General features: G+C 43.6%; 1 protein-coding gene across 1 annotated transcript; it reads right to left on the bottom strand.

Moving 5' to 3' along the window:
• Positions 1-10,596: 10,596 nt before the first annotated feature.
• On the bottom strand, positions 10,597-11,871 carry LOC139194336 (uncharacterized). Its single transcript, XM_070818644.1, has one exon. It carries the CDS (start codon positions 11,869-11,871, stop codon positions 10,597-10,599), a length of 1,275 nt encoding a protein of 424 aa, XP_070674745.1.
• Positions 11,872-12,865: the final 994 nt, after the last annotated feature.

The following is a 12,865-nucleotide window of genomic DNA, read 5'->3' as shown; positions in this document are numbered from 1 at the left end:
GTTGCACGAACACTCTGAAACCCAAAGTGACGGAGTGTTGGACACTCTGACACGCCGACGGGCCTTGGATTGGACACAATCAACGATTTGGAGATGGTTAACGGCAGGTGTTTTTAAAAAAAAAAATTCAAAAACATTTTGGGGTAGTTTTGGAAATATAAAAACATCATTTTGAGGGCAGTTTTGTAAATATCAAAACTCACAAAACCTAAAGTTTATGATTGGGGGCAGTTTTGTAAATATCAAAACTCTTGGACTCCAAAATTAGAGGTAAGCATTCCATATTTTGATTGAATATATTTTGTGTATTTTGAATTTTTGATTAACTATTGTCTATTGCAAAGATAATAGGTTGATTAATTTGATTGAGTGTGCATAAGTTCAATTAGATATTGATTAATTTGATTGGGTGTGGATTGTCTTTAATATATTTAATATTTATTATACATTTATTATATTTTAATCGACGTATCCTAGTTGTGTTCGTGTTCTTATTTTTTGAGATTTGCCGTGTCGCCATATCCGTATCCGTGCCTGTGCAAAATAGTCGATATATCTAGTTGATTAGTTTATTGACATTCAATTCAACTAAGTATCAACAATATACCAGGTACTGTAAATTAGTATTGATACGGGCCAATAATCATGACCTTAAATGAAAGAAAAATAAATAAATATGATTAGGAGGGTAGATACCAACTTACTATGATAGATAGAGGTGAAGCATACATCATGATGTTACCTAGAACGCAAACTAGGCCAACAATTAGTGACCTCTTGCTGTATGTGTGGGCCAATTTGATAACAAGAAATGCCAGAAGAACCATGAAAACGAGCTCCAAAAGCAGCACGAGAAGCACTTTGAGCCTCTGCTTCTTGTCTGTGAAGATGAGGAAGAGGATGATGAAGGAAAGCTCAATGAAAACTGCAGTGCCATTGATGGTCACCAACAGAATACTGTGCGGGTACACGGCAGGCAATCCGTACACGGCCCATGCCATGCAGTTGAATAGGGTTGCGAGGTATGGGACTGGTGAGTATTTGCTCCACTGACCCTTTTTTCCAAATTCGAAGAAAGGTTTTCCTGCAAGTTAAATAGAAAATATGGAAATTATTAATGCGTTGTGTATTAAAAAAAATGTTGTCACCTTCAAATAAGGATAAATATGGAAATAAAATAAGAAAAATTAACGAAAATAGCTTGAAAATTTTGAGTTTTAACGACAAGGACAAAATAAAGAATAAAGTGAATAATACTAGGATTGACTTTTTAGTGTAAAAATGTGGTTTTTCGTTAAAGTAAACAGTACGATGAGCTTTTCGTTAAAGTTTCCAATAAAATATTGGAGATCCTAGATATAATATATGTGTGTCTAGATATAACAAAATCTTGATACCTGTAAAATTGTTTATAATATCTCTTTTTTTTTTTTTTTTTAAGTATATGATTGTGCCCTGAATAATTAATCTTGATACCTGTAAAATTGTTTATAATATCTCTTTTGTTGTAGACATAATTTACTGAACAATTATGGAGGTCATGGAGAGAGAGGATGCGGCATAGAGAGAGATGAGAGAGATATGTAATTGTGAGGTGTGTTCTATTGCACCTCATTGTGCCTTTATTTATAGTAGTAGGATAGGTAAAATCCTTACCCTTTTAGGATTACAACTCTTAATAGGTAATCAACTCCTAATAGGAATATAAGTGATATTCCTAGATTTACTAGGATTTACACAATCACATTTCTAATCTAATAAGACTACAACACTCCCCCTTGAGTGTGTAATTACTCAAGTAAATGCCGCATCAGGTCTTCAGCGATGAAGTAGGTACAGTTGATGAAGTCGTCGGCACAATGAGCGAATGCGAGTCTCATATCAACGGAAGAATGCATAAAAAGTAAAACTCACAAAACCTCACTATGGTAAAACCCAAGGTGGGAGAAAAACTCATAGACTAAGGGGAAAAGTGAGAAGTTGCATTAAGTAAAAACTATACGTCGTTTGGACACAAGTAGAATAGCTTACAAGGGTATGATCAGCCCAGGATGGGTTCCTCCTTAAAACCTAGTTAGGTAGCAAAAACCCAGTGGAAAAAATGCTCCTAATTGTAGGCAAAAAGAGTACATTAAGATCAAGTGAGTACACTTCTAGATACTCCCCCTGAGTTTGACATAACTTCCAAATGAGAACTATAAGCATTGCATATGATAGTTAGGCATACCAATTCCTCGGACAAGTTTCTGGAAGGTTGACTTCGGTAGTGACGTCGTGTAGAGGTCGGCAAGGTTGTCTGGGATCAGCTTGCATGACTTCAATCTCTTGATGCTTTACTGATGTAGATGTAGACGCAATATGTCTTGGCGTTGACTTTGTTGATGTATCATGTATTGGTTGGGTGGATACATGCGGCATAGTCTTCATGGATCGTCATTGGGACTCAACGATGGATGAAAAACACAACAAGTACTTCGAATATGCTCAACAAGAACTCCTAACCATGTCTCACTTGTGGCATAGTGAAGTAAGGTGAGTCTTGGAACGATTTGAAGATTTCGTAACTAAGGTCAAATCGTGGACCTCCAAGATATTGCAATATCCTTAACGGTAAAGACATAACCATTTGGGGATTTTGCCTTGTGCAGGTTTGATAAGTAACTTGCATCAGCATAATAAACAAGGCAAGCATCATTCCGAGGATCAGGGGGGTTTGATCCACTTGAGATGCGATGGGATTTGATTTGCCCAAATTCGTAGCACCTTTAGAGTACGTCTTTAATACCAATTCAGTGGATGCGTGTAGGCGCGGGGCTGCATCTTTACCATGATCAACAACGAAGGAGATGTCCTGTCTAAATACAATGAGCTAAGTACAACGAAGCACAAAGTTGAACTTAGATATAGAATTTCGGATTCCATAACCTCTTCAAGGATCTTATTTGCATATAACGTATGGATGACCAAATGTATACTCAAAAGTAACACATTCGGGGTATAGTTCGACTGGTAAACCAAGGTACCATCAGAACAACGCTTGAACTTCAGGTCAAGGTATAAACGAGTTTTCCTAAGATCCTTTATCTCAAATTTCATCTTCAGGTGCGAGGCAGTTTTCTCAAGCTCTTCTAGAGTCCTAGTAAGGTGCATGTTAATGACATAAACTGTAACTCTAGCAATTTGGAATAAGACTTCATAGTTTAACACACAAGGGCATAATTCATATCCCTGACTGATCAAATAATCACTTAGATGGGTATACCACATCTATCAGATTGTAAGTGAACACCTCAAACAAGTTAAAAGGGTTGTAGACATTGAAATTTCGGTGACATAAATGTTTGTCATTGCATTAAAATTACATTTGTAAACATTGAAATTTTGGTGAAATAAATGGTGACAATTGTATTAAAATTACAACCTTCATTCACTTCACCTACATTATACACTCACTTCCCATACATCATACACTCATTTCACCTACAACACTCCACCCAATTCACCTACAACATCCACCCAAGTTCACCTACAACATCCACCAAAATTCACCTACAATCCCCACCCAAATTCACCTACAACATCCACCAAAACAAATGGATGATGGTGATTCATTCTCAAAGCCTATAAATAGGCTCCTTCATCAAAGAACCAAGATGAGGAAATTTTACATACATTTTCTCACTCTCAAGCAAATCCCGAAGGATCAAGAAAGCCCTCTTCGTTCTTCGTGAAATCCTCCTTCAAGATCAAGCCCCAACGGCCCTTGAAGAACTTCCACCAATTCAAGATCAAGCCCCGACGGCCCTTGAAGAAGGTGTTCATCATTCATCAACTGTTCGTCCAAGATCAAGCCTCGACGGACCCTAGATCAACAACACTGCATCTACACGTTTCAGAGATAGAATCAGAGGAACAAACTGTAAAAGAGATTGTAACCCCAACAATTAATACAAATATTATTTTGTACACGTGTTCTTGTCTCATTCGTCGCAGGAATTCCCGTGTTTACAAATTTGGCACGCCCAGTGGGACAGTCTCTACCTCTCATCTCTATCTTTGAATCTGCAACAAGCACAAATGGCATCAAAGAAGGCTCAAGTTGTTCTCGCCGCCAATGCAAGGAACAAGAGCGTCATCGCCGCATGTGGTGTCACTTCAAGCATCATAACCCAAAGCAAGGCAAAAGCTCTTTCTGCCGCCTCTTCGACCCCTGCATCAACTCCGCCAAAGGCACAAGAGCACCCGAGGCACGAACCGGTGATCACCCTGGCCTCGCTAAGGGCGCCAAGAAAGTAAAGCCAGAGGAAGTACTCCGAGTCCTTACTCTCTAATGCCGACTCAAGCGGCAGCATAGCCATGCAAGTCATGGTTACCGGAGCTACTTCAATTGAGGAGCAGCTAGCTTAGATGAATGAAGCGATCACAAAACTCACACGGACTGTGGAGGACAAAGACCTGCAAATCGCAGCACTCGTTAACCAACTGGATGCAAAGCCCGACATAAAAGTCGACCCAATAGGTGCTCTATTAAAGAAAGAAGCCGGTGAGGAAGAAGAGCCTCCAGTGGAGAAAGCTGAAGAGAAGCTGAAGCCAGACCAAGCGGTGACGCTCATGTGATCTCTCTCTATCCAGCAGCTGCAGGAGATGATCGCCAACACCATCAAGGTGCAGTACGAAGGAAGCTCACATGACTCCGTACTATACTCGAAGCCCTACTCCAAGAAGATTAACGCTTTGAAGATGCCGATGGGTTATCAGCCACCGAAGTTCATGCAGTTCGACGGAAAGGGGAACCCGAAGCAACATGTTGCCCATTTCATTGAAACCTGCAACAATGCTGGAACAGAGGGAGACTACCTCGTCAAGCAGTTTGTACGCTCGCTGAAAAACAACGCATTTGACTGGTACACCGACCTCGAGCCCGAGTCTGTCAACAGCTGGGATCAACTGGAAAGGGAATTCCTCAACCGCTTCTACAGCACGCGCCGCACCGTAAGCATGCTGGAACTGACCAGTATGAAGCAGTGGAAGGATGAACCTGTCGTTGACTACATCAATAGATGGCGTTCATTAAGTCTGGATTGCAAATATCAGCTTTCTGAGACCTCTGCCATTGAGATGTGTGTTCAAGGCATGCACTGGGGGTTACATTACATTCTCCAAGGCATAAAACCAAGAACGTTTGAGGAGCTGGCAACTCGTTCCCATGACATGGAGCTGAGTATCGCCAATCACGGGAAAAATGAGCTGATCACCCACTTCAAGAAGGATAAGGTGTTCGCCCTGAGTGTAGACAAGACTGGAAAAAAGCCCGCCAAGGAAACTTTTACCGTCAACGCTACCCCCATCAAAACCTCATCTGCACCCATCAAGACCTCTTTTGTGCCTATCAAGATTTCCCCCAATACCAAGGTAAAGGAGGCAAAGAGAAGTGAGCTTCCTCGCACCCAAAATAGGTATAAAAACACCTTGAGGGAGTTGGAGCAAAAGACGTACCCTTTTCCTGACTCAGACGTGGATGCAATGTTAGGCGACTTGCTGGAAAAAAAGGTGATTGAGTTACCAAAGTGCAAGCGCCCTGAAGAAATGAATCGAACGAACGATCCTAGGTACTGCAAGTACCATCGTATCCTGAGCCATCCTGTGGGCAAGTGCTTTGTCCTTAAAGAACTCATTATGAAGCTAGCGCAACAAGGGAGAATCGAGCTCGACCTTGAAGACACAGCCGCAACACATACTACTACAGTTGCGTTTGGATTCTTCGATCCCGTGCCTCTCCGAGCGACACCCGACCATTCCTATTAATGCATAAGCTACACGGCACCTTCTGCACAACCATCATTGGGGGCAAACGACCAGGATGCACCTACCGATGATGAAGAAGAGGAAGCCGAGACCGCAAGCTATAAGGCCAAAGGAGGAACAAGGGAGAAAGCACCGCCGCCGTAGCAATAGGAAGCCTAAAAGAAACATAAGAGCTGCTAAGCCAACATATGCTGGGGAACCTGTGGAGCAAGAGCCACGCATTCCTGTTTCCTTGCACGAGTACTTCCCGGATGACTTCTTCCAACAGTGCACTATTGCTGCATGTCACATGGTCGAAGTAGAAATGGAAGAACCCTCAAAAGGCAAAGTTGTCGCCACTGAGGGAGAAAATACTCTTACACCTGAAGAAAGTCTGCCAACACATTTTAGCATCGAGGAAGCGCTACGGTTGCCAAAAAAGATGCGAATAGCACTGGCAGCGGTCTTGGCAAGTCCCGACGACCACGAAGTGCAAGAAAGTAAGAACGCAGGCTCGAAGCTTTGGCCACATGAATGTGCTGCATGCTGTGCCGCCCAGGATGCGATCAGCTTCACGGATGAAGACTTACTGCTGGGATCAAAGCCTCATAACCGTCATCTCTTTGTCTCAGAATACGTAAGGGAGCACAAAGTCAACCGCATGCTCGTGGATGGTGGATCAACCATAAACATCATGCCAAAGTCAACAATGACCACAATCGGCATCAAGGTGGATGAACTATCCCTAAGCCGTCTACTAATCCAAGGTTTTAACCAAGGAGGACAAAGAGCGATAGGCATGATCCGAGTGGAGATAACCATTGGTGAACTCAAGTTAAGCACGATATGCCACGTGATTGATGCAAGAACTTCCTATGGTTTACTCTTAGGAAGGCCTTGGATCCATGCGAATGAAGTAGTACCGTCCACCCTTCACCAATGCTTAAAATTTTATCGAGAATGAGTGAAAGTGATCTATGGCGACGCCAAGCCATTCACCGAAGCCGAATCACATTTCACAGACGCCAAGTTCTACATGGATGAAGACATGGTGCCCGAAGCTCTTTCGAAAGAGATCAAATCCATGGGCAAAGCTACACCTAAAAAGCAGGAGTGGCAAGTTGTGCCCAAGAAGCAAGAAGGAGAAGCTATGCCCTCTTCAAGCAAAAACGATGATGAGCTTGCTAAACCTGCAACAACCAAAGGGAGTAGGACGCCTTCAAATGGACCAAACACACCCGTTTTCTTATACATCCCAATGTCGAGAAGAAAGAATGGTCAATCCCCGTTTGAAACTACAGCAAGCAAAGCCGATGCATGGTGGCACATGGATAATGTAAAGTTGCTCAAAACGAATGCAGTTTTGCCTCTGACACGGCTAGGCGACACTAAGGTTGCAAGACCAACACAAGGCTTCATAAAAGGTTTGCCAAAGGGGGTGGAACCAAGCTTTCTCCCAACCAAGATGACTGAATAAGGTTTTGATCCAAACACTTACAAACTCATGTCGAAAGCTGGGTACGACTTCGCTTCTTCTTCGAATCCTGGAAAGAAGGTTTTAAACACCGTCAACAATAAAGAATGTAACCTCACCGAGACTCAAAAGAAGTTGAAGAAGCATGGTTACGGAGTTGACAATAATAAAGCTGGACTTGGCTTTACACCAAATGCACTCGTGAAAATTTCAAGGAAAGCAAAAAATGCTAGCACTCAACACATCAGCATGAGCATTGAACAGGATCAAGAAGAGCCTAAATCTGCCCCTCGGACGTCAGTCTTCCATATGATGGATCGTTCAAGACCCAGAATGTCGGCACTTAATTGCATTGGTGGTCAAAACCGAACCTCCGTCTCCAAGAGGCTTAACGTGCCAACATCCCAAAACTTTGTTTTTGAAAGGTTGTCAAAACCTAGGAAGCAAAGCAACACGGCTGGCTCTCCTCCTCGTCGGTCAGCTTTGGAAAGACTTGAAGACGACAAGAAACCTTCTGAAGAGAGGGAGACAATGCCAAAAGAAGAAAAGCTCGACGGGCTAGCAGAAAAATACGATGTTCGAAGCTCAATTCCTTCAAGGATGAAGCGCCAAGCGATCTTGGAGGTTGACACAAATGGACCACTGAAAGTAAGAAGGCGCACCATTATCCACACTGGACAATCTTCATGCCAACAGGCCCAAGAAGACGTCACTTCTGGCTCTTTCAACTCAAAATCTTCGCCTCGACCACTGGAGGCATGCTCCAAGTCAAGCGAAGTGGAAGGATGGACCCATGTCGTCCCAAGAAATTGCACATAAAGCCTACGTTGCATCCACAAAATCACCAGTCAGAAAGGGGGCAAGAAACCATTGTTAATACACTTTTAAGCATAGATGAAGCTGAGATTGACAACATAAACGAAGCTGATTTAATTCAAGAGGTCATGGACTCGAGATGGAGCTTAAATGTTGCCTTTAAAAAGTCAGGGCAACTCCGCACTTGCATAGAGTTTCGTAACTCAAAACAATGCAACACCCGAAAGGACGACACTGAAGAGGAAGTTCAAGATGTCTTCCACATCACGATCCAAGAAGCCAAAGAAGATAAAATCCCCGAGGAAGATGTCACTGCTGTGCCACCACAACTTGAAGATGGGGGGCAAGCCACAGTTGATGATCTCAATGAGCTCAACTTAGGCACAAAAGAGGAGCCAAAACCTATATTCGTAAGTGCGCTGCTAAGTGCGGACGAGATAGAGGAGTATTACCAACTGCTAGTATAATACAAAGACGTCTTTGCTTGGACCTACAAGGAAATGCCCGGCCTTGACCCTGTCATCGCTGTGCATCATCTTGCAGTCAAGCCTGGAACGCGACCGATAAAGCAAACTCAAAGACGCTATCGATCTGAGCTCATCCCACAGATTGAAGCCGAGATTGACAAGCTAATCGAAGCAGGTTTCATTCGAGAGGAATACCCCAATCACAACTCACAAGACAAAAAGCAAGTTCACATCAAAGTGGGATGGATCATACGTAATACAAGAGGTCTACACCAATGGCGCCTACTTAATCATGGCAAAAGACGGTTTAAAGATCGGCCCTATCAACGGTAGATTCTTGAGGCGCTATTACCCCTAAAAGGCGACAACCAACGCTCCTTGTTCGCACGAGCCTAAACTGCACGAACCAAAGCTCCTGGCCCGCAAGAGCATAAACTGTGTACGGTAAAATCATCATCAAAATCACCATTAAAACCATAAAAAAAATAAAAAATAAAAAATCTCATCGCTCATTTGAACTACGTTATGACTTGATCTCTTATTTGGAAGAGTACGTAGGCAACTTGAAACTTCAAAACTTCAAGTACAGTCACATCATCAACAAAAAACACAAACACTTTGAAGAATAAAGAGCAAATGCAAGAAAGCGAATACTTTATTTCTTTAAAAAGAAGGAGTCGGCTCCAAAAGCCTCATTACAAAAGAAAAAGAAAACGGAAGATATTACTGGAAAGATATATCCCTAAAACTACGGAGGCGATCTTCAAGCAAATTTTCCAAAGTCTTCAAAGTCTCCACCTCGGTTGGAGATAAGATGGGCAACTCCATAGCCACGTTTTTCTCTTGTTCTAGACGTGAAATCTCCTCTTGGTATTGAGAAACTGTAGCTCCCTGCTCTGCAAGAACATTTTCAAGTTATGATGCTTGGATTCCCAACTGCTTTCGCTCTCGCACCAACACATCTATACGCACCTGGACGGAAGCTAAAGAAGCCTCTGTAACTTGACAATCTCCCGAAGCAACTTGTTGAGAAGACCAGACTCGGGCTAAAGACAAGTCTATTGCTGCAAGCTGCTGAGCTCGAACATCTGGGTTCAATTTCTTCAAGGAAATAGCACGCAAGGAAGAATACTCAGTAAAGGCGGCCATAAGTTCGGCAATCTTGACCCTCAAGGACGAAGAATCAACGTTAAGCTTGTCAATCGTAGAAACAAGCTTTGACAAATCCTCTTCGAGCGACGCAAGGTCTTCCAACAAGCACTTTGAAATCCTACTCTCAATATGGCTCTTGACATCCAAGGTTGCACGAAGTTTGAGGCGACGGATAAATTGCTCAGTACCACTAAGGTTCGGCCCTCTCAAGGAGATCCCAGAACTAGCTGGCAAAGGTGTTGGACTCACGATGGACTCTTGTATGCCTTCACCTACACACGACAAGCTTGGGAAATTGGGCGGATTTTGAACGAGCTCTGCCCCGGGCGGATCCCTAATTTCCCCGTCTGAAGGTAGATCGCCTCCAAGTGGCATGTCCATAAAAGAATAAGTGTCGGCGGTTACCAAATCAAAAAAAACAAGAAGGCCCAACCTAAAGAGGACAAAGAAAGGTGTTAGAAACAAAAGCTGAAATAAGAATAAGAAGTCATGAGAGAGAAAGAAATACATACATCTTTCTCAAAAGACACACGACCATCGGATTGGGGGGGGCCTAAACACTTCTTTCTTTTTATGAAGAAAATTGACATCACTGTCAACCCGAGCAACTTCAAGTGGTCGCTTGTTTAAAACTTGCTGGCGCCGCCGCAAAACAAGTCCATCTTCATGCGAGTCAACTTCGTCACCCGCCTCTTCAGAATCGTCCAGATGGTGAGGAGACAAGCACAAGCGTTGACGGGCTAAAGCCACAGGTCTATCTTGCAAGGGAGTTGCACTCGCACAGTCAAAAGGTACCAGCTGCATACGAACCGTAAAACTACCTTCTTTCAACGCATCATGGCGTGAATGGGAAGAATTAGTGCCACTTGCCATCCCCAAATCCTCATGATGTACCTTTGACCACTAACGCGCGTAAACACGAGTCACTGAATTACTCTTGAACTCGTCATTGGCTGGCAGGGTGATATAAGCATTTGTACATGCACGGGTATAAGACTCCCAATGCATATACACGGCTTGCAAGGATTCTGATTGGGCTTTTTCCTTCAGCTTACCTGGCACATTTTGGACAAAACCAAATTGCCTGCTAAAACGTTGAGGACTGTACAACTGAGCGATGCATCGGTCTTCTTGCCGCAAAGAAACATACCCCGAGCGATGACTTATAAGATAAGACAAGTCTGAAGAGCAAAGATGCGAATCATCCATGATGCCTCGCCGCACTGAGCCAACTCTCGCCAGGCGGTCCATCCTTAAGCCTTCACAGCTTTTGAACAGTGTTTGAGCTTGCGAATCATCAAGACTCTTCGCAGAAAGCATGCCAGAATACTTCGTCATTAAAGGCCCTAGCTTGACTGAAGTCGGAGAAAAAGGCCTTGACTTGTCTAAAGTTAAGGAAGAAAAATGAGTGCCAAAGTACTCACCCAACCAACCATACACATAGTGGTAAGGAAGTACCGCAACACGATCTTCAGTGCTCGCCAAATTTGAAATAACATTCAAGCCGTCGTAAATGTTGGCTAAAACCAGAATAGCAAGGCTAAAAGATTCACCTACAGCCATCTTGCTAGCAACTTTGAAGACTCCGGGACGAATGAGGTTGACGTCATCCTTGGGGAAGACAAACTTACAGAGCCAACAAGCTAAGAAAGCGGCTAAGTAAGATTCTTCCAAGTGCTCTGACACCACGCCAAAATCCTCAAATGCCTTCAACTCGGCAAGAGTACGGCGAACAGCTAGACCAATGACACCCGACGGGTCCGAGTCCCACTTAGGCATGGTTGTCTTGTTACGACCGCTTTTCTTCGAAGGCCTATTGTACTTCATGGCATCCCAACACCAAAATCGGATCCATGAAGAAATCTTCACGCCTGACTTACCCGGAGCCTCTTGGAAAAGCTTATGGTACACCCCAAACAAATAGCGGCAGGTCACAGGTAATCCTCGACTGTTGCAATAAGAAAACTCTTCCACGCTAGGAACAACCTCATCATAAAATTTTCCCTGGATTGGCAAGCCCCCAATCCTATGGAGATCCCAAAGTGAGATCGACATCTCCCCTCGAGCCGTGTGAAGTGTGTTGGTCGCTGAACACCAATGCTCAAAGAATGCACGAATGACGGAAGGATGTCGGTCATAACTGAATAGAGATGCGTATACAGCATGATAAAGGCCCATGTTGGTAAGCATATCTTTGGAGCGGCTCAAGACATCTTCAAGCCATTCCTAATAAAACTCAACGAAGACGGCTCCTCCAGTAGTTGACAAGGCGCTACTCCAAGCCATAGCTCCGCTATGGATACGATCACTAAGAAGCTCAAACAAAACTGGATGATTGTCACGAACATGGTGCGAAGGGTTCAAGATAAGAATCATCGATGTGCACGCCTTCTTCTTTGCATTTGGTCGAACAGAGTCTACCACCTCCCAAGGTACTTCAGAAGACCACGACTTAATATGCATGGAATTGTCTTTTGCGGGAAGGGCAAGCGCCTTGGGGCCGGTCAGGGGCGCATAAAGCCTTAACGTCGTTCCACTATCTTGCGAATCGCCTTCCTTTGCAAGAATGGTGATAGTGTTGCTTTTAAAGCACTTGAAAAATACCATGGCCGCAACGAAAAAGTCAGCCACAAAACTTGAGCAGCACGGCAAAGAGGGCAGCTACAAGACGGTCCTTCAAGGCACGCTACAGTGGCAGAGGAAACTAAAATGTCACGTAATCGCACTACGCAAACCTGCAGCGACTACGCAAGCAGTTTCTTACACAGCACGCCGACGTCACCACCAAAAAAAAATTGTGACCAAAAGGCATTACACAGCGAAACCCCGCTGCAGTCTCTTGCATAGTACCACACGGCAGCGCACCGCCGAGGGAAAACTGTGATCAAAAGGCACTACACAGCGAAACCTCGTTGCAGTCTCTTGCATAGATACGCCCACGTCCTGCTCACTCCAAATACCGCCCCTTTAGAAGCTTCATGAAGGTCCCGACATCATGCTCTGCCTCCTTCAAATTAAGGATTCCTGACATCACAGCAAAGAAATCCATCAGTGGGGACACACATATTGTGCATAAAAAAAATAGAAAAAGAAAAAAGAAAAGACACATCATATTTTATATATGCATGTATGCACACGGGGATGGGACTATATATATATATATATATATATA

Source organism: Malus domestica, chromosome 03 (assembly GCF_042453785.1).
Source record: "Malus domestica chromosome 03, GDT2T_hap1".
Taxonomy (NCBI): domain Eukaryota; kingdom Viridiplantae; phylum Streptophyta; class Magnoliopsida; order Rosales; family Rosaceae; genus Malus; species Malus domestica.
This window is presented reverse-complemented; position numbering and strand designations above follow the sequence as displayed.

What these genes read in the sequence shown, in the direction of transcription:
- LOC139194336 (XM_070818644.1), bottom strand. Translation starts at nt 11,871, where the DNA reads ATGGGCCTTTATCATGCTGTATACGCATCTCTATTCAGTTATGACCGA.